Source organism: Zeugodacus cucurbitae, chromosome 4 (genome assembly GCF_028554725.1).
Source record: "Zeugodacus cucurbitae isolate PBARC_wt_2022May chromosome 4, idZeuCucr1.2, whole genome shotgun sequence".
Taxonomy (NCBI): domain Eukaryota; kingdom Metazoa; phylum Arthropoda; class Insecta; order Diptera; family Tephritidae; genus Zeugodacus; species Zeugodacus cucurbitae.
In genome coordinates, this window is record NC_071669.1 from 17,629,071 (window position 1) to 17,651,523 (window position 22,453).

The 22,453-nt window shown below is 34.8% G+C and overlaps 1 protein-coding gene across 1 annotated transcript in view; it reads left to right on the top strand.

Annotated features, from left to right (window-relative positions):
• The window catches only part of LOC105215923 (ATP-binding cassette sub-family G member 1), a 39,726-nt gene that overhangs the window by 16,417 nt on the left and 856 nt on the right, over window positions 1-22,453 (top strand). The window contains exons 3-8 of the mRNA XM_011190119.3: window positions 15,916-16,045; window positions 18,155-18,693; window positions 18,764-19,219; window positions 19,297-19,413; window positions 20,398-20,498; window positions 20,559-20,714. Coding sequence (XP_011188421.2) covers window positions 15,916-16,045; window positions 18,155-18,693; window positions 18,764-19,219; window positions 19,297-19,413; window positions 20,398-20,498; window positions 20,559-20,714 — 1,499 coding nt within the window. The remainder of the gene's footprint in view (window positions 1-15,915; window positions 16,046-18,154; window positions 18,694-18,763; window positions 19,220-19,296; window positions 19,414-20,397; window positions 20,499-20,558; window positions 20,715-22,453) is intronic.

Genomic DNA, 22,453 nt, shown 5'->3' on the forward strand with positions numbered 1-22,453 from the left:
ATTTAATTATTGTGTAAAAAGACAGGAAGACCTGTTAGTTAAATTATAGGATGGTAATTGTGATTCTGATTATCTCAAGCTAAAGCTGGTGTAAAATTTAACACGGAAGCGGATGAGTCAAATGACAGATTTTCCATAATTGTAAGTTCTGACAAAGAGAGAGAGAGAGAAAATCGCATCCATTCTCTCATATGTGTCTTCTTTTACTAGTTTAGTGTTTTGGTAAAATACGGAAAAGAATATGCCTCTCAGGACTGTATTTTGTACCATCGATTTCAATAATTAGGAAGTCGGAAGTAGTTTACTATAAGAGAGTTCGGTAAATTTTAGGAGTAACAGAATGTTTCTCAGAAAAATGAAGTGCCTCTTCAAAGCGACTTGAAACATGTACTCATAACACTCCAATTATAATATAATTCAGTAACAGTATTTCGTATAACGGTATTCGAAATCGATAGATTTCAAGAATATCATTAATAACACAGCCGTACCAAAAAAATTTCTGCCGTGACCGGGGGGTTACGTGGTTGCTGAATTCGAATCCGAAGTCCATTTAACCCCATCAGAATTTCATCGGAATCGCTTGAAACTTGTTATTCTGTGGTTTTGACGATCGCTGATTACGAATCCGGTGTCGGTTTTTAAAAAATCAAAATGGTGGATCCAATACGGCGGACGTTATTTTGAAAACTTCAGCGGAATCGCTCGGAACTCGCTACATTTGGGTTTTTGGGATCGCTGATTACTATTACTGTGTCGGCTTTTCAAAATTCAAAATGGCGAAGGCAATATGGCGAATTTTTTAAATTTATCCGCCCAGGTCACGACACATTTTTTTTGTGGCTGTGTAATTATTTGATATTTTCATTCCGCTGCTTTATTTCAGTGCGTTTGCCAGAAAAATATATTGGTTCATGACGTTTCTTTCAAAGGCTTAATTTTGTATTTGTAGGAGAATTTTACTCTTACTACTCTACAATACAATTTTTGGCAATCTCAACCCACTGTAACCGTTATTAGAAATGCGTTGGTTGAAAAGCGAGTTTTCTTGTTTCGGCAGTTTGTTGTTATTTGCTATCGCTCTCCAAGTTTAGCGCGTAATGAGGTAATATTAATGAAAAGCAAACCCGAAAGAGTTATTTAACGGAAGAAATGAAAATTTTATGGCTCAGTAAAAAAAAATATGTGTTGGGTTTTTTTGCTTGCTATCGGATGATTTCTGGTAGTTGTGTCATGAAGGCTGTGGGTGAGGAAGTTATATAAAATGAGTCAGTTGTGTGCAAGTCCTGGCATTATTATATACAACAATATATATTTTTTTGTTGTGTAAATAAAAATAATATTATAGTAAAATTATTCAATTAATAGTTAGTTAACGAATTTCTATATATAGAGTATACCATTGGGTGTGGTGAGTTTTAGTTTACGGTATTCTTAATGTGAAGTTGAAACAATTTAAGCTAGTTTTTGCTTCAAATCTATATTCTAAGCTAAATTGTTATTAATGGGAGGAACTCGAATGGTGTTATCGGTATTAGAGGTGTGTTCAAAAAATAACGGGAATTTTAAAATTATGAGGATTTTGAGAGTCCAATTATAAATTTTTAAATTTTTTACTATGGCCCTGAAGTACGATACCTTTTTCAGCTGTATTCATTTATTACTTTGTCTGTAGCATCCGTTAAAGTTAGACTTGTTGTTATGAACTTGGCGATTTTTGTTTGTTACAATCTCCCACTTCGCTGAATCGTTCGTGAATTCTTGGCCAAAATTCGGTAACGCTGCCCCTGCCTTTACATTCGCCAGACATATGTAGCTCCGTTGGACTTTTTCTATTTCCAAAAATAACGAGAACCTTAAAGTGCCGTCGTTTTACAAGCAAACGAGAAATTGCTCAAAGAGCCAAAGGTTGTCCCGATAATCGAGTTTGAAAAATGTTTTAACGAAAGAGCTGGCCTAAGTGCTTAATATCGAATGGGAACTATTTTGAAGGCGACAATATTATTGTTGAAGATTGTATTTATGGCTTTTTAAAAAATATTTCCGTTATTTTTTGATTATTATCACCAAAATTGTGATTTTTGACCATACTTTGTTCACTTCATATAAAACAAGTAAAGAAGGGCTAAGTTCGGGTGTAACCGAACATTTTATACTCTCGCAAATTATTTATTTAACTTTATTTATATAACACACAATTTGACCCACATATTCGTCATATATATTGTATAAAGTCCATTGAATGTTGGAAACAATAATATTAGGATAGAAGCACCGAGGTCCTCGGGTTCGATATATGGGGCCTTAAAAAGCTATGGTCGGATTTCGGCGATTTTTAGAATGGGGTTGCCACACTATTAACATAGTGTAAAGTTCTGCACCAATATCTTCACTAGTGCTTATTTTATATATTGTAAAGTAAACGATTCAGATAGTCTTCAAAGTTCTGGTATATGGCCTATTTTCACAACATATCATTGGGATGTAAGGAAACTATTACAAACCAAGTTTCAATGAAATCGGTCGAGTAGTTCCTGAGATATGGTTTCTGACCCATAAGTGGCCACGCCACGCCCATTTTCCATTTTGTAAAAAAATCTGAGTGCAGCTTTCATCTGCCATTTCTTATGTGAAATTTAGTGTTTCTGACGTTTTTCGTTACTGAGTTAACCCACTTTTAGTAATTTTCAACCGAACCTTTGTATGGGAGGTGGGCGTGGTTATGATCCGATTTCTTTCATTTTTGGACTGTATTAGGAAGTGGCTAAAAAAACGACTGCAGCAAGTTTGGTTTATATAGCTCTATTGTTTTGCGAGATATGTACAAAAAACTTAGTAGGGGGCGGGGCCACGCCCACTTCCCCAAAAAAATTACATCCAAATATGGCCCTTCATAGTGCGATCCTTCATACCAAATTTTATTTCCATAGCTTTATTTATGGCTTAGTTATGGCTCTTTATGTGTTTTCGGTTTTCGCCATTTTGAGGGCGTGGCAGTGGTCCGATTTTGCTCATTTTCGAAAGCAACCTTCCTATGGTGCCAAGAAATAAGTGTGCCAAGTTTCATCAAGATATCTTAATTTTTACTCAAGTTACAGCTTGCACAGACGGACCGGACGGACGGACGGACAGACAGACATTCGGATTTGAACTCCACTCTTCACCCTGATCACTTTGGTATATATAACCCTATATCTAACTTGTTTAGTTTTGGGTGTTACAAACAACCGTTATGTGAACAAAACTATAATACTCTAATAGCAACTTTTGTTGCGAGAGTATAAAAATTAAAGCTTTAAAATCTAAATTTATATACTGCTAGTTGTATCGTGATATCATTGCAATTAATTACCAAGTAATTATAAGGAAATAATTCAATATGAATTTAAAATGCAATCTAAATGCAAAGTGTAATGACAACTTCACACGTTATTAATTGACTTAAATGCTGCAGATATAAATAGCTAAGTAAATGTGTATGTATATAAACTACATCCAAAGGAAATGCACGTGCTGTGGCTAATATTAAGCTTATAATTTTCTTTATCTGAAAAGTGTCTAATTCAATTAAACGTTCGCTGTACAACGCTTAGCATATGCCGACTACAAAGTATCTTGATTAATGCACTTCTAAGTAAAAGCCATACAAATTAATTTCCACTTATGCATATGTAAATCTATTTGTCACTATTACCACAGAAATTTTTTCCTGTTTCTGAGTTGACAGACGTCTAAATTATAATTATAATTCATAACTCGTGCGTAAATATATGTATATATGTATGTGATTCTTGTATTTATCTATTTATATAGCTATGTGCATTTGCATAACTCATTTATCATCCCACTTAACTAGTCTCCTTTATAAGCTATATGAATATGCATATAAACTATTTAGTATAATGTGATAAAAAAATTTTAACGGCAATGTTTTATGATGCATAAAAAACTATAACTAATGACAGTATTATCAAGTTTGCAATATTTTTGAGCGCCTACTTTTTAAATATATTGCTTTATTTTTGCCTACAATGCAATTTCAACTCATTTGCTTAGCAATGTATTCTGTGTGAAAAGTACCTGGAAAGGTCTTATTTAGTATGTACTGAAAGCTTGATCTCAGCATATTTTTGAAAGTAGTAATGCAGTAACATATATCATATATCGCATTTATATTAATCACATACAGTGAACTTCCATAACTCAAACTCCCTTAATACGAAGTTCTTCATAACTCAAACTGTTGAATTGGCAATATAATTCAAATTTCATACAAATTACCTTCTGTAACTAGGAGAGTTAGTGAAGTTCAACTGTATTAGACCTTTCAATGTTCTTCTAAGTCTTACAGTCCCCTACTCAAGTATTTCAATTAAATTGTCTGGCTTCTCTAAGCAAACAGTAATAAACAATAAAATTGCTTCCAAAGATCTTTAAAAAGAACCCTATATTGTCGCGATACATCCCCAGAAACTTATATCATTATCATTCAATCAATTCATAAAATCTGTATCTTCCTCTCTTCAAACTCTCTTCAAATTTGCGAGACCGAAGTTCTTTATTTCGTCTGCGTTTCCTTATACATTTGGCTAACCGGACATAACCGTCGAAGTTCTTGACATCCCCTAGCGTCTTCATAGTTGTTCAAGAGAACATTTTTCTAGGACTTACCGTCACTTAATTTTAAATCTTTCTTCATCTTCCTATCAAAAAATGATTGAGCAATTTATATTCATAAGTATACTCGTATTCCACTGAGCAAGAGATACTATTTGTAAAGCTTGATAAGGTTGTAATAAAGGTTGTTGTTTTTTAGTTTTATATAATTTAATGTTAAGGCCAAGAATTTAACTTTATTATATGGATAAGGGTTTGTCATTATTACGGGCAAGTGAACAACCATGGCGCTGGCTCGAATAAATTCGAACCTAGAGGCTCAATTTTTAACCACTTTTGCAGGCAATTAAGTCAAATAAAGTAACAACTGTCAAAAACCAATTCTCTCTCTCTTTCAATGGAAATCATTATAATGGGTACAGCAGGGGACCTAGCGAAAATTATGGATCGATTTCATAAACTTTCTGCAAATCGAAAAGAAAATACGATATTGGGTTATCCGAAAGGACGGATATTCTCATATTCGGTATATAGAAGCTGGGGAAGCATATTGATCGATTTCGACTATTTTTCGATTCGAGGTGTCACATATCAGGAGTAATATTTGTGTTAGCTGACAAAATTAAAAATGTCGTTCAAAGGGAAATGGGAGTGGCTTGATTTCACCACATTGCCAACAGGAAGTGTTGAGTAATAAATGGAAATAAAATTTAATATTCGGTATTATAAACAAAAAAATAGGTAATAAATCCAGTTCTATGAAAAGTTAATAATTTTTTTAATACGCATTCATCAATTTTACACTTTTACACATATTTACATATGTATGTATATACTCCGCATTATACGCATTATATAATAATAAACTGCATGACTGCGATAAAGAAAATTGCGCTTGCATGAGTGGGGTGTTGAAACAATTATAAAGCCCTTAATCAGTGGTGATTTATTTAAACTGCGCTTTATTATATTAGAAATGTTAACCTCAACTACATTATAAGTCAGATATCATTAGATCTGTAGCAATTTAAATACCTATTTTATTTAAATTTCTAGCATTATTCATTTATTACTTAATGACTAACAACATGCAGTATGCAATGAAGATATTTTAGTATTTAATTGGAAGTAGGTGTTAACTAAGTGGTGACTAATAATTACAACTCAACTGCTGACTATGTTAGAAATCAATTAAAGTACTAATGTGAGCACTTGATCGTGTTTGTAGTATTAATTTCACTTTACTTGAAATGCACAATGTATTATTTATTACGAAATCCATAAATCAATTTTTTAAATTATACACTCATATGCGTATATAAACAAATTTACATACTACTAAGTCATTACTTTGCAATTTATGACCATAAGCAATTATACTGGTAATAAAATTGAGTGATGACTTTCAGCAAAAGGAAGAGAAAAATTGTTTGAGATATTGATCATGGGAATTTCACTGCCTTTGATGATTCCAGGTATTTTTTATACATATGTACATATCTACTTTTGTATGCAATCTCGTACTGAGCTACTACAAATTTGGAAAATGTTTCTCATAAAAAGCTATAAAGCTGTACATCTGGCGATTTTTAACTACAAAAACAAAACAATATTGTAATTCGTTGCAAAAAATGCGGAGGTTTCCGTTGTAAAAAAATCCATTTGTCAAATATTAAAAAATACGAAAATTCCCGTTATTTTTTGAACACACCTTTTTTTTGTACATATTTTCGAGTAACTAAATTTGTATATTATCCTTTACATACGAGGTCACGTATAAAACATAAAAATGTTTGTCCTTACAAATGTTTCCGATTTCTAGAAGTGCGCTACGAGAAGTAGGTTCCATTTTGGGTTTCCACAGTCTGTTTTCACTTTAGTTTATTAAATATTGCTGAAGAAATTAGAACTATTTTAGTGTTCCATACTCATGTGTTATACGAGGGCTGCTATATATATTTCTGGCCTAATAATGAAAATAGGAATATTTATCAACGAAAATGGTTTTATTGTTTTACAAAATATTCTCCACCAAGATTTATACACTTTTGCATGCGCTCAAACCAATTTTCGAAGCAATTTTTTTGAGCGATTGTCAAATTGTGCGGTATCCAACGAGAACAAACCTTTTTTACGGCCAGGTGTTCATGCAATATCGAATGTATGCTGGTGGGAGAAATGCATAGGCATGCCTCTATCTGAAGGTATGTTACATGACGGTCTTACATTATCAGTTCACGTACGGCATCGATGTTTTCTGGCACAACGGCTGTTTTTGGACGACCTTCACGGAATTCGTCTTTGAGCGAGCGTCGGCCACGATTGAATTCGTTGTACCAGTTTTTTCACAGTGCTATAGGATGGTGCTTCATAGCCATACAAAGATTTTAGTTCTTCGATGCACTCTTGTCGCGATAATCCACGTCGAAAGTTGTGAAAAATGATCGCACGAAAATGTTCACGAGTTAATTCCATGTTTTGGCCGAGATGAATTTTTTAATTCCCTGTAAATAAAACAATTCACGATTAAATGATAAAACGTTCTGAGTGATGCTATGCTAAAAAATGTCAAACTTTCCAATGGAAATGTCAGATTGCACCTGGCAACACTTAGTGTTGAAATATATATAGCAGCCCTCGTACCAATAACTTTTCTACGACATTGTTGTTGACACTATAGTTTTTTTTGTACTTTTATAAAAATAATTACTACCTTCTTTGTTTCATTCAATATTACAACACTCTTTATAATTTATAGCACTTAACTTTCAATGGAAATTTTCCGCACAAACCACAATTTTAAAATGGAAATTACTATAAAACCAGTACTTAAAATATAATTGTGCTAAAATTGTTCTTCAAAGCACGTTGTGTGCATTTTTTTATTAAAATTACAAATTTGAAAGCGGACATTGCAGGTTGATGAGTTGGTTGAAGTTCAAACGTACATTATCATTAGATGACGTACATTGAAATTGCATTTCAAACACTTTCAAGCATTTGTATTGCATGAATATGTATGTATGTACATATGTTTGCATGTAAATATGTATGTACATGTGTCTGCATATTTAATTACATTGAGCAGAACATTGACGTTTGTTGTTTTTAAATTCACTTTCATTACGCAATTTACACATAATAATTTCAGTACTAAACTCAATTTACTCATCAAAGCAGCTCCAATTGTAATTTCGTACATACAAGTGCAAGAGTGTTCGTGTGTATGCATGCACATGCATGCATAAGCATGTCATATTTAGGTACTTCCTGCTGCATTTCTGTCACTTCTGCTGTTCTACTGCGTTTCTGTTGTTTTGGAGTCAGCAACATGTTGTGCTTTCTCAACATTATTAACACCGTTGGAAACCTCAGCTTCTTTTCATGCTTTTTACCCCATTTTATATTTCAATTTATTAGGGCTCAGCATAAATGCAATTCGTTTATAATTTTGTGTTGTGTGCTTTGCATAATAAGTAAATAAAATAATTTGATCATTGAGTGTTGCCGGCTCAATTTGTGCACAGCGTATTCTTTCACTGAAACTTTTTTATGCACAATTTTTTGTTTGTTTTTTGTCGCTTTGCTGTTTAGTGGCCATTAAATGAAAAGTCACGTTGTTGTGTAAACACACACGATTTGGTGTGCGTGCAAATGTCATATGCACCTCAAATAGCGCGAATGGAGTATGGAGGCGTGCGATTGCAGATAACAGCAACACAATTGACACTCGTAGACACATACATATACTCGTACATATTTGGCTGCAGTCACAACAAGCGAGTAGTGAGTCAACATTTAACGCATTTGCTGAGGTAGTGTTGCTACCGCTGCTGCTGCTGTAACTTTTGTTTTTGCTTATTGCTTTTATTTGCATTTGTTTGTTAAATTTTGCGGCAATCACTGCAAATGCATTTGTCGATCAAAAGAGTAAAATACAAAAAATAAAATAAAAAGGGCATTTGTGAAGTTCATTGCACGCATGACATGTGAGTTCTGTTGGCACTCACGCGCCATACATATTTTTAGCTCTTATTTTATGTGAATAATTTATTTGCTGTGGTTATTTGCAGATTGCAGGTGTACTACTTAGTATATGCCGTATGTGCCCATATTGGCAATTAAATGCGTTCACGGCTACAGCACCAGCAGCAGCGGCAACAACAGCGGCGGTGGAGACAGTGTAGTAATTATTCCACGCTGACGTTGCAGCTCTAGAGAAGTGTTACAAAGAATTTGCTTTAAGCAAACAATGCTTTTGACCATTCTTATTGTGGTCGTGTCGCACTTCTTGTGAATTACGTTTATTAATGCGTCGGGTAAACAAATATGCCTGTAAATTTAAGCAAGTGCTGCTGTGTCTAGTATATGCATGTGATAATTCATTGTCTTTCTTGTGTTATACGGTTCGTGGTACTTTTTTCGCCCGTGCACGGCTACCAATTACCACAGGAGTGTACATATATCAACCAGAAGTCAATTAATTTGTTTACATTCGCATTACTTGGCGGCTGTGCATAAATTTTTATTTATATACATATGTATATTTGTACATATTTACATATGTATATAGAAATATTTTTGCGTGTGTATTTGCATAGCTTTTATCAACATAATTCATTTCAAAATTTTTTGTTTACTTTAAATTGTCAGGTTGATATTGATCTTGTGCTTGTGATTATTTATGGAAACTGATTTTTTGGCTTGTGTGATTTCAATTGGTGTTGACAAAAATCATAAAAAAATATAAATTATTTGTTTTAATGATGAACAAAACGATTTTAATAATAGCTATTCAATTTGCAGCACGAATTTTTCATGGAACGTATTACCAGGGCTGCTATATATATTCCTGTCCTAGGCAACACTAAGTGTTGCCAGGTGCAATCTGACATTTCCATTGGAAAGTTCGACATTTTTTAGCATAACATCACTCAGAACGTTTTGTCATTTAATCGAGAATTGTTTTATTTACAGGAAATTAAAAAATTCATCTCGGCCAAAAAATGGAATTAACTCGTGAACATTTTCGTGCGATCATTTTTCACAACTTTCGACGTGGATTATCGCGACAAGAGTGCATCGATGAACTAAAATCTTTGTATAGCTATGAAGCACCATCCTATAGCACTGTGAAAAAACTGGTACAACGAATTCAATCGTGGCCGACGCTCGCTCAAAGACGAATTCCGTGAAGGTCGTCCAAAAACAGCCGTTGTGCCAGAAAACATCGATGCCGTACGTGAACTGATAATGCATACCTTCAGATAGAGGCATGCCTATGCATTTCTCCCACCAGCATACATTCGATATTGCATGAACACCTGGCCGTAAAAAAGGTTTGTTCTCGTTGGATCCCGCACAATTTGACAATCGCTCAAAAAAGGCTCAAAAAAAGTGCTTCGAAAATTGGTTTGAGCTCATGCAAAAGTGTATAAATCTTGATGGAGAATATTTTGAAAAACAATAAAACCATTTTCGTTGATAAATATTCCTATTTTCATTATTAGGCCAGAAATATATATAGCAGCCCTCGTATTGCTGAGTCTGAGGAACACTTTCTTATTTGATTTTTAATTCAAAGCGTTGGAGATTCTATGATCTTCAGAGTTACAGTCATGTATGAATCCACTCATTTACAGCAGCTGCTGATACAAATTATTTTACATAAAAAACTTGCAAATTTGTAACTATGTAACTACATAAAGTGCAATGTGTTAATAATCAATCAACACCTTATTTGTTGTTAACTAATTTTATTACATGTAGGAATGCAGTTTTACACAAATGTATATATGTATTAAACAAAAAAGTTTTTATTATTTTTTGTTGCATTATTTACAAAAATATGGCACTTTAGACTCACAACTAAGAGTGCTATAATTAATTGCATTACAAATTAATTTTTGTGATAAGCATTTTATTGCTCATTGGACTCATGTCAATCACGGAAATACAAAAGCGATTACATGCATGTACTAAATATACACAGACATAGAAAATTGCAAGTCCACTGACATAATATAATATGTGGCTAGCTTGTATGTGTCTAGCTTGTATCAGTACATACATACATCTAGTACATAGTATGTACATTGTACATGTTGGCTGCATTTCCGTCAAACGTGCTAATAAGCTTGAAAAGTTGCAAAATTCTGCGCAATCATTCATCGAGCTTAGATTAAACATATTATGTAAACATGTACAATGTGTTTGTGAGAGTATGAGCATGTACTTTTGCAAGTTCAATGTCAATGCCAAATCGTGTGAATTAATAAACAATTTATAAATCATATGCTTGTAAAAAATAATGAAGATAATGAGTAACAAGTAAGGAAGGGCTAAGTTCGGGTGTAACCGAACATTTTATACTCTCGCAATTTATTGATGTAATTTTATAAAGACAACACAATTCGACCCATATATTCGGCAAAAAGTTCAATAGAATAACGAAAATCATCATAAATAGTATATGGGGACTGAGGTAATTCCTAAACCGATTGCACTCGTTTTCACCACCAAGATACAATGTATCGAAGACTATACGATCACTTAATTTAATATTACTTATAATTAGGTATATAGGATCTGGGGGAAGTTATGACCCGATTTTTACCATTTCAGGTACAGAGAGAAACTGTTATAAGAAAAAAATTCAGAGGGAATGAATTACATTAAAATATCTGAGGGATTTACCTATATTTTCGGTGAAAAATTAACCTTAGGCACTGAGTTCTTCATGTTTGATATCAGGGGCCTTGAAAAGTCATGGTCCGATTTTGACAATTTTTCCACAAGTGATGTCACAGCTCAAATACAGTATTTGTGTAAAGTTTTATTCCGCTAGCTTCATTGGTTCCTTATGAATACATTATAAAGTGAACGAATCAGATGGAATTCAAAATTGGGTTATATGGGAAGTAGACGTAGTTGTGAACCGATTTCGCCCATATTCCACCCGTGTCATCAGGGTGTCAAGAAAGTGTTATATACCGAATTTCATTGAAATCGGTCGAATAGTTCTTGAGATATGGTTTTGGCCCCATAAGTGGGCGACGCCACGCCCATTTTCCATTTTGTAAAAAAAACTCACTGCAGCTTTCTTCTGTCATTTCTTATGTAAAATTTGGTGTTTCTGGCGTTTTTCGTTAGGGAGTTAACCCACTTTTCGTAATTTTCAACCTAACTTTTGTATGGGAGGTGGGCGTGGTTATTATCCGATTTCTTTCATTTTTGGACTGTATAAGGAAATGGCTAAAAGAAACGACTGCAGAAAGTTTGGCTTATATAGCTTTATTGGTTTGCGAGTTATATACAAAAAAACTTATTTGAGGGCGGGGTCACACCCACTTTTCCAAAAAAATTACATCCAAATGTGCCCCTCCCTAATGGGATCCTATGTTCCAAATTTCATTTTCATAACTTTATTTATGGCTTAGTTATGACACTGTATAGGTTTTCGGTTTCCTCCATTTTGTGGGCGTGGCAGTGGACCGATTTTGCCCATTTTCGAAAGCAACCTCCTCAGGGTGCCAAGGAACATGTGTTCCAAGTTTCTTTAAGATATCTTAATTTTTACTCAAGTTATCGCTTGCACGGACAGACGGACAGACGGACAGACGGACGGGCAGACATCCGGATTTCAAATCTACTCGTCATCCTGATCATTTATGTATATATAACCCCATATCTAACTCTTATATTTCTTGGTGACACAAACAACCGTTATGTGAACAAAACTATGATACTCTGTGCAACAGGTTGCGAGAGTATAAAAACAATGTAGTAAAAGTTATCTTCGGTTCATTCAACGAATTACAGCAACAAAGTTATGGGATTACGGATTATGCGGACGTAGTAAAAAGGGCAAATACCATTTATACCGATAACCAATTGGTTGGAGTTATACCTATGTACATATATGAGATCATATAATCTAGAATACTTGCTTGAGGCTTAGGTCAGGTTTTTTAACAAATAGAGGCGCATGGTAGGAACGCAGAATTATTAAAAAAAACTTACCTTACTATACTCTGCAACAATTATCTTATCCAATTTAGGCTCGGAAAAAGGTTAGGTTAGTAGGTAGACCTCTCTATATACAGAAGATTTCACTTAGACTATTTTGAGCGCTGTCCTTTGTGATACCAATAAATTCCTAATGGATTAAAGACCCTTAAAACTTGGAATATGTTACGCACTTCTTAAGTCGGCTAATGTCAATTCTAGCCAATTATTCAGGTTCGCCGAAGGTAAGCCTTCCAAGAAGTTTCAACCGCAATCTGCCAAAAGCTGGATAGTAGAGTAGGAAATGCTTAGATCAGTCCACCTCGCCTTCCTCCAAACAGCTTTGGCAACTTGCATTTGTTAGGATTTCAAGTCTCAACGCATGGACAAAGTCCAGTAAGCACTTGTTAAGAGAAAGCAGTTCAAAGGAACTCCACAGCGGGCCAAATGGTCCTCGCAACTGCACAGTTGAGCGCTTGACGAGCTCATGCGATGACTGCATGTCCAACGCGCAAATGGACCATTTACTGCCAACTCGCTTCCATTCCGACGTTAAGGTAAGGTTAGGATACCCTCTCTTACAAGCTTGTCCGTTTTACAGTAACCAACGATTTCGCGGCGGCCGTGTACCCACACAAGTCGGATAGCAAAATAGTTAAAAAGAGGTTAATGTATAATCAAAACTCCACCTTTTCTGACTCATCCCATATATTTGATATACTTGTAAGCTTCGTGAAGCGTTAGAGGGGTTTAGCAGTTATCTAAACGTCTTATAAATATATAAATATCAGAAATGTTTTGAAGTCAAAAAGCTTCACTAAGTTTGTAATAAAACTGCGCCACGCCCATCGCTAACTTATGGGTCAAAAAACATATTTCAGGAACTACTCGACCAATTTCAACGAAATTTGGCACATAACAGCGTTTTGACGTCCCAATACTATACTTTGAAGAAATGGTTCGCAGTCACGCCTACTTTTCTTTTGAACCCCGTCAGACTGGTTCACTTTATGAGATATAAATTAAGCATTAGTGAATATATTGGAACAATACTTTGCACAAATACTGCATTTCTAGTGTGCTATCGCCCGTCTAAAAATCGCTGAAATCTTATGTAAGTTTTCAAGGCCCCAATAACCGCCTATGTGAACTCCAAAGCGTGTGAGCAATTCTGAATCGAAAATATAGGTAAATTTCTTAGATATTCTCAATATATTCAGAAGAGTTGTTTTCCATATAATAGCGTGTCTCTGTGCGAAAATGGACAAAATCAGTTCAACACTTTCTCTAGCCCCCTAAAGGATTTTTAAACTTCTGTTGGACTTTATACAGTATATATCGGTTAATGTGAGATATCATAGTAAAAATAACTGATCGTAAAATATTATATATAATGTAGTTTGGTGGTGAAAATAGTTGAAATCTATCTAGGAATTACCTCAGCATCCATGTAATTGTACACTTTATGCCGAATATAGAAGTCAAATTGTGTGTTATCTAATTATCAGTAAATAAATAAATTGCGAGAGTATAAAATGTTCGGTTACACTCGATCTTAGTCCGCCCTTACTTGTTTATAAGTCAAGTCCGTGTCAAAAATTGATTACATATCAATGAAGAAGGGCGTTTGAAAATAACGGGTGATTTTTTTGAGGTTAGGATTTTCATGCATTAGTATTTGACAGATCACGTGGGATTTCAGACATGGTGTCAAAGAGAAAGATGCTCAGTATGCTTTGACATTTCATCATGAATAGACTTACTAACGAGCAACGCTTGCAAATCATTGAATTTTATTACCAAAATCAGTGTTCGGTTCGAAATGTGTTTCGCGCTTTACGTCCGATTTATGGTCTACATAATCGACCAAGTGAGCAAACAATTAATGCGATTGTGACCAAGTTTCGCACTCAGTTTACTTTATTGGACATTAAACCAACCACACGAATGCGTACAGTGCGTACAGAAGAGAATATTGCGTCTGTTTCTGAGAGTGTGGCTGAAGACCGTGAAATGTCGATTCGTCGCCGTTCGCAGCAATTGGGTTTGTGTTATTCGACCACATGGAAGATTTTACGCAAAGATCTTGGTGTAAAACCGTATAAAATACAGCTCGTGCAAGAACTGAAGCCGAACGATCTGCCACAACGTCGAATTTTCAGTGAATGGGCCCTAGAAAAGTTGGCAGAAAATCCGCTTTTTTATCGACAAATTTTGTTCAGCGATGAGGCTCATTTCTGGTTGAATGGCTACGTAAATAAGCAAAATTGCCGCATTTGGGGTGAAGAGCAACCAGAAGCCGTTCAAGAACTGCCCATGCATCCCGAAAAATGCACTGTTTGGTGTGGTTTGTACGCTGGTGGAATCATTGGACCGTATTTTTTCAAAGATGCTGTTGGACGCAACGTTACGGTGAATGGCGATCGCTATCGTTCGATGCTAACAAACTTTTTGTTGCCAAAAATGGAAGAACTGAACTTGGTTGACATGTGGTTTCAACAAGATGGCGCTACATGCCACACAGCTCGCGATTCTATGGCCATTTTGAGGGAAAACTTCGGAGAACAATTCATCTCAAGAAATGGACCCGTAAGTTGGCCACCAAGATCATGCGATTTAACGCCTTTAGACTATTTTTTGTGGGGCTACGTCAAGTCTAAAGTCTACAGAAATAAGCCAGCAACTATTCCAGCTTTGGAAGACAACATTTCCGAAGAAATTCGGGCTATTCCGGCCGAAATGCTCGAAAAAGTTGCCCAAAATTGGACTTTCCGAATGGACCACCTAAGACGCAGCCGCGGTCAACATTTAAATGAAATTATCTTCAAAAAGTAAATGTCATGAACCAATCTAACGTTTCAAATAAAGAACCGATGAGATTTTGCAAATTTTATGCGTTTTTTTTTTTTTAAAAGTTATCAAGCTCTTAAAAAATCACCCTTTATAATATTGCTCTTGGTTCAGTATTTCCTTTCTCTTTGAGCTTCTGCGAGTTTTATTCACTAATAAGTAGTATATGGAGAACTCTCTCAGTCTTTAACAAATGAAAGTCAAGTTTCTATTAACATTTTCAATTGAGCTCTTTGAAGAAAAACTGTACTATTTATTATTCCACGCCGCGCAATCAATATTCATGTGAACCCTATTATGTATGTATTTCATGACAATACATTTTTATACTATCATATGATGTCTATCTACGAGTATATATGAATGTATATTTTATATTCTCTTGCTTATGTATATAATATATTTAAATTAATTTAATTTGTTTTATTTTTTTTTTTTCAGTTAAAGTCACTGGAACTCGTCAAATATTACGCGGTGTCAGCGGCAGCTTCCGCAATGGTCAATTGTCGGCAATTATGGGTCCTTCCGGTGCGGGCAAGAGTAGTTTACTCAATGCTTTATCTGGTTTGCGGTGAGTGCCTTTATGCATACAAACATAAATCCATTATATACTAAAAAATAACAAATTTGCAAACATAAAAACTGTTTGTGACAATTTGATTGGCACGAGTAGGGAAGAGGAAGAACATAACCAAACCAATAACAATAATGTAGAAGATGAAAGCAGCAATAATGGCAACATATGTTAAAACTCAAGGTCAATATAAAGAATCGACCGTTGAGCGCAAAAACTAATATGCAAAGTCATGTCTCGCGTGAAACTGCAGCTTCAAAAGAAATCGAAGTTTCTGGTTTTGTTTTGTTTGAAACTTCAAAATTGTGCTTAATTGCAAATTTTTTTGTTTTTTTTTTTTGGTTTTCTTCTAACTGATTTTAGAATTTAAGTTTGATTAATGACATAATTGTTTTTCGAACGCAACGGTTCTATATACATATAACATATATATATAAATATTTAAATACATACATATACATATGTGTAGATGAAGATCAATATACAGAGAAATCCATACACTTAGCTTTAAGTCTTCCGTGACTTGCAATTTTGTGCTAATAATAATAATTGTCATGGATTGGCTAATATAACTGGTTTTATAACCGTATTTTCTACCTTCTTAAATAATATCTGTGTCTCGTGCGCATATTTCACAAAATACAAATTTAAATTAAAATCAGAAAGTAAACAGTTTGACACAATTTGACTCATATATTCGGCACAAAGTCCACTAGCATAACGAAAATCATGATATGTATATAAAGAGTTTTTCCACAAGAGCGATTTTCGGGATGCAATGGTATCTCATGGAGTACGAGTGGATTACTGTCTGAGCAATAACACATATTTCGCTTATTGACGAAGCCATTCAGCCAGAAGTGAGCATCATCGCTGAAGATGATTTCTCGATGAAAATCCGGATCATTTTCAAGTTGTTGATCAGCCCAATTCACGAACAAACGACGATTCTTGTGATCAAGGGGCTTCAGTTCTTGCGTCAATTTGATCTTGTAAAGATGTTGGCTAATATCTTTTCTCAAAACTCGCCACAACGATGTCACATAGATGCCCCGCGCTTGAGAACGACGTGTGAGTGACTGATTTGGGTCTTCCTCAATTGATGCGCTAGCGGCAGCAATATTCTCGCCACTACGGGCACTTCTTTGACTCACTGTCACGGGTACATTGTCTACTCTGTCTGTGGCTTCACATTTTTCCACTAGACAGTCAATTGTTGATGGCCATAAATTGGAGCGCTCTTAAAGTTGGGGCCACTGACTCCGCATTTCGGTAGGCAATTTTAATAATTTCGATTCGTTGTTGGATCGTATATCCTTCCATGATACAATTGCAAATCTGAATCTGAAGAGAAATGTCAAAAGAGCGGGAAAAAATATAGCGTCATTTGCTGTTGGTCTACTCTTGTAGCATCCTTTTTGAAAAACCCTTTATTACCATAAATACAATGTAATGTAAACGGAGATTTAATAAGTCCGAAAGTTAAGGTTGATTGATATTTTGTACTAAAAATGCTTATGTGAACTCATCGCAGACCAATATAAGAGAAAGATCCAGTGTTTTCTCAAAATAGAATAGCCGTTTTTTGGGATATACAAGGAGTGATCTACATCGACTAACTAGACAAAAGAATCACAGGGCTTTACTATGCCGCATTATAGAGTCGGTTCTATGTACTATGTAGAATTGTAGAAAAAACTATATTTAGTGAAGAGAAAAGTGCTCTTCCAGAATGATAACCAACCAGGTCATACCTCTGTCATCGACAAAATCAAATTGATTGAATTAGGCCACCAACTGCTGCCCGTCTACTGGATTAGGGTCAGTGTAAAAGCTATTCGAGAATAGACGGAAAGAAATGGGACGGCAGACGAGAAAACATCCCATAAATCTAATTCTAACTTTTAAAAATATACTTTAATACTTTATAGTATTTTGGTCCTTGGACTTGACTTCGAGACTTCACTTATTTTTACAATATATTGGCTTGACGATTTGTGAATTTTCATTTTTTTATACATCACGACCTTGAAATCGCAATCTCACTGCAATATTCAATATTCTCTATAACATCTCTTATTTTCTCTTTTCACCTTCCACCTGCAGCACCTCAGACGTCGAGGGCCATATAAAAATCGAACGCAAAGGTTCCTGCTACATCACACAAGAGGACAATCATCAGACGCTACTCACCGTCGAAGAGCTAATGACGCTCAGCTGCAATCTGAAGCTGCCGCATTGTAAACACAGAGCCGAATTAATTACAGAGATACTTGAGAATCTACACTTGAATCATCGGCGTAATGTTTATGCGGAAAAGTTGAGTGGCGGCGAACGCAAGCGGCTCTCCATCGCGCTCGAATTGGTGGCGAATCCGAAAATATTCTTTCTCGACGAACCAACAAGTGGTTTGGATGAAGTGACAGCGGCACAATGCATACGCTTACTCAGCCAGCTGGCGAAAGAGGGACGCACCATCGTCTGCACAATACACCAGCCTTCAGCGACGATTTTCAATTATTTCGACAGCATATTCGTGCTGGCGAGCGGACAATGCGTCTATCAGGGTCAACCGGGTGCGGTGATACCGTTTCTACGTCACGTACACATTGAGTGCCCCAAATATTATAGTCCATCGGATTACAGTGAGTTTGGCTTTTGAAGTTATGTTGCTTTGTGATTCTACGTTTGCTTCATTTCTTCTTCTTCTTGCAGTTATTGAGTTGTGCGATGCGGACGAGGGCAAGCTGATACCACTACTCAGCGAGCTAACCGACAATGGCAAGCTGATATATGCGCCACAGTCGCAACAACAACAACAGCTTAATGGTTTAAGTAATACAACGACATTGCCAGTTCCTCCACAACGCTCCAAAGATTTCCAGCAATCGGTGCGCACTTTCTTCGTAGAAGAACCCAGACGCAGTCGTTGGCAACATTTTCTCTCGGCCGGCACGAATTTCTCCACAGATGGCACGCTTATTGGCGGTGTAACGGCCTTCTATGAGCATATGAAGACCTTTACGAAACTGCTGGACGCCGAACATGAAGAGTCTTCGAGCCTCCATCAGTTCTGTGTGCTCTTCAAGATGATGTCGGTGCGCATTATGCGCGCACGTGTCGCCTTACTCATACAGTTCTTGCATCACGTGTTGACGGCGCTGTGCTTCGGTGAGTGACGATTGACCTTGAGTGGGTTTGTTGAAGTGACAAGTCCTAATTTGTTGTTGTTTTTTATGAAATTTTAGGTTTGATTTTTCTGAATCTCGGCAATCAGGGCTCTCGCATGTTTGACCATTTGAAATTCTGCATTGGTGTGATCATAATTATCGCTTACACACAAGTTATGGTGCCGATATTGAGCTGTAAGTATGAGTAGTATGATGACAGTACAGTGAAAACTCGTTAATTTGAACTATTATTCTTAAATAAGAAAAATTTAATTATCGTTTTAAATTCTAATTTATTCTTAAATTTTATATTTATTTAATTGAAAAAATTTAGTTCTACAAATTTTTTTAAACAAATTTGTTGATGTTTTTTTAATAACATTTTTTTAATAATTATTTTTTAATATAATTTTTTAATTTTTTTTAATACAATCTTTTAATAATTATTTTTTTAATAATTTTTTAATTTTTTTGAATGCATTTTTTATTTTTTTTTAATTTTGTTTATATTTTTTTTAATTTTTATTGTTATTTTATTAATATTTTTTTAAATTAATTTTTTAATAATAATTTTTTTAAACAACTTATTAAATAATTATTTTCAATATTTAAAATAATTTTTTAATTTTTCGAATTTCTTTTCTACAAAATTTTAATTTTAATATTTATTTTTAAATTAATTTTTTAATTTTTTGTTAATATGATAAATTTTTTTTAATAAATATTTTTTAAATAATTTTTTTGAATGCATTTTTTTAATTAAAATTTTTCTCATAATATTTAAAAAAAAATTCATATTTTTTAAATATATTTATTTTAATATTTTTTTTTTATTTTTTTAATGCATTTTTTAATAAAATTTTATAAGAATAACTATGTTTTAAATAATTTTTTAATTTTATAACAATTTTTTACAATTTTTGAATCCATTCTTTAATACAATTTTATAAAAGGAATTATTTTTTAAATAATTTTTTAAATTTTTTTTTATTAATTTTTATTTTATTTTAATATTTATTTTTTAATTCAATTTGCATTTTTTTTTAATTTAATCATTGATTAAACATTTTTTTACCCATTTTTTATTAAATTAAAAAAAAAATATATTTTTTAATAAAAATATTTGTTTTAATAACATCTAATGATTATTCAATATTTTTTCCTGATTAACTTATATAGACCCGATGGAAATAAAAATCGTTCGCAAGGAAACCTTCAATCGTTGGTACAAATTAACACCTTATTATATGGCTTTGAGCTTCTCACGCTTGCCGCTACAGGTAACCTATTACCAATATGCCTTGCTTGAATATAAAACTAAACTTTTTTCTACTTTTTAGATCGTTTTAAATATGATAATGCTAACCATAATTTATTGGATGAGTGGCTTGCCACCTCAGTTGTGGCGTTATGGTCTCTTTGCCAGTATTGGTTTGATGACGTCATTGATTGCAGAAGGCATGGGCTTGGCAATTGGCATGACATTCAGTATAACGGTAAGTTAAATTAACTTTTTTGAAACAAATTATGGTTCCAAGTTAGTCGCATCGACTACAGTTTCGAAATTTTGATTGTAAGCCATTGAGAAGAAGTGGGGTCTCTCACCAAAGGTGGTGGTTTTTCTCTACGAAAACGTGATTAAGCCAATACTATTGTATGGAGTTTTTATATAGTGGAGAGCGCTCGAAAAGACCTCACTAGCTAGAAAGCTTTTCGTTAACGTTTTCAAAGAGCGGCTCTAATCTAATCATCCGTGGAGCAATACGGACAACGCCAACAAACACCCTAAATGCAATTTTTACATAGCGCCTGTGGATGTCGTGGACAGGATCATGTGCAGCAAATACTGCTACTAGACTGAGGGAAGTCAAGTCCATGAATGGTTCCAAGCTGAGACATTCCGAAATTCTCTGCAACTGGGACTACATCCCTGAAAAAATCGAAAATTATGTTGCGGCGCTCTATCCCTTTGGTCAGGACTAAGCCGCTGAAGAAGAATCGCATGCAGCATTTTACTGATGAATCGAAAAGTGGGGGAAGAGGAATTTTCTGTAACGAGCTTTCCATTAGACTTAGCTTCAGGTTACCAGACCATTGTAGTATGTTTTAAGCAGAGGTGTCTACAATTAAGGTAGCGGCACATGAACTGCTCCGAAGTGTAGCCTCCTTCCGGGAGATGAGTATCCACTCCGATAGAAGAGCGGCAATTTTGACCCTGAACTCGCTAAATGTGAGCACACAAGTTAGTTAAAGAGTGTCGTAGTGCATTATCGATAGCGTCAAGCTATTTCACTATCAGACTTGTCTGTATGCCGGGTCACAGCGGAATCGCTGGAAAACAGTCGGATCTCCGCTGTCCTCTTGTGCTCTAGCACTGGATCAATGGAGCTTACGCGAATTCGGTAAAAGGTGGTTAACAACCAAAGCCTGTTGCAAGATTCATTTTGCGCAAAGTGGAACGCTAGAGCCAGCCATAAATTTTGTGAAATGCTCAAAGCGCTTCAGCGATACGTAAGATTTTTCCTTGTGATTCATATTCAGAAGTCTTTTGGCATCGCAATGAACCGGCACCTTTAGCAGTGCAAGTGGGATCCATCGAAACACCTGTCGCGAGTTTGAACCTAATCTAATCATCTTGAAATACTAATAGTATATCGGGAGTTTCTACTGTGTTCGAAGTATTTAATAATTTTACAAATAATAATGACGGGAAAGTAAGAATAAGATAGTAATATACTAGACCTTTTTACAGATCTCTGAGATGCTTTTGGAGGTTCGGCCTATAACTTGGTCTAATAATGAATATCGGTTTCCTGGGCCTATGTCTTGTAGAATGTGGAACTTTCATGTGCCCTTGTCGACTTTTCTGAAACTCGTTTTCAACGACGGAGATCGAATGGTTTTGGTTTGCATATATTGTTTATATAAGCTCGACATTTTAAGGTTATGAAGCTTTTTTAATTTTTGGGAAAGATTTATAAAATACAACTACGAATAAAATAAATACAGTTAAGTGAGAAGAAGTGAGTAATATATTAGTTTTTCATACAGATCTCTGAAAAGCTTTGGGTGTTCAGTCTTATATAGATTTCCTAAGCCTATGCAACTTTCTTGTCTTCGTCGTAATTTTTCGACGGGAATTGAATGGTTTTGGATCATCGAAGGATCTCTCATATGTATATTGCTTATATAAACTCGATATTTTAAGGTTATGCCGTTTGATCGTTTTTCAGAA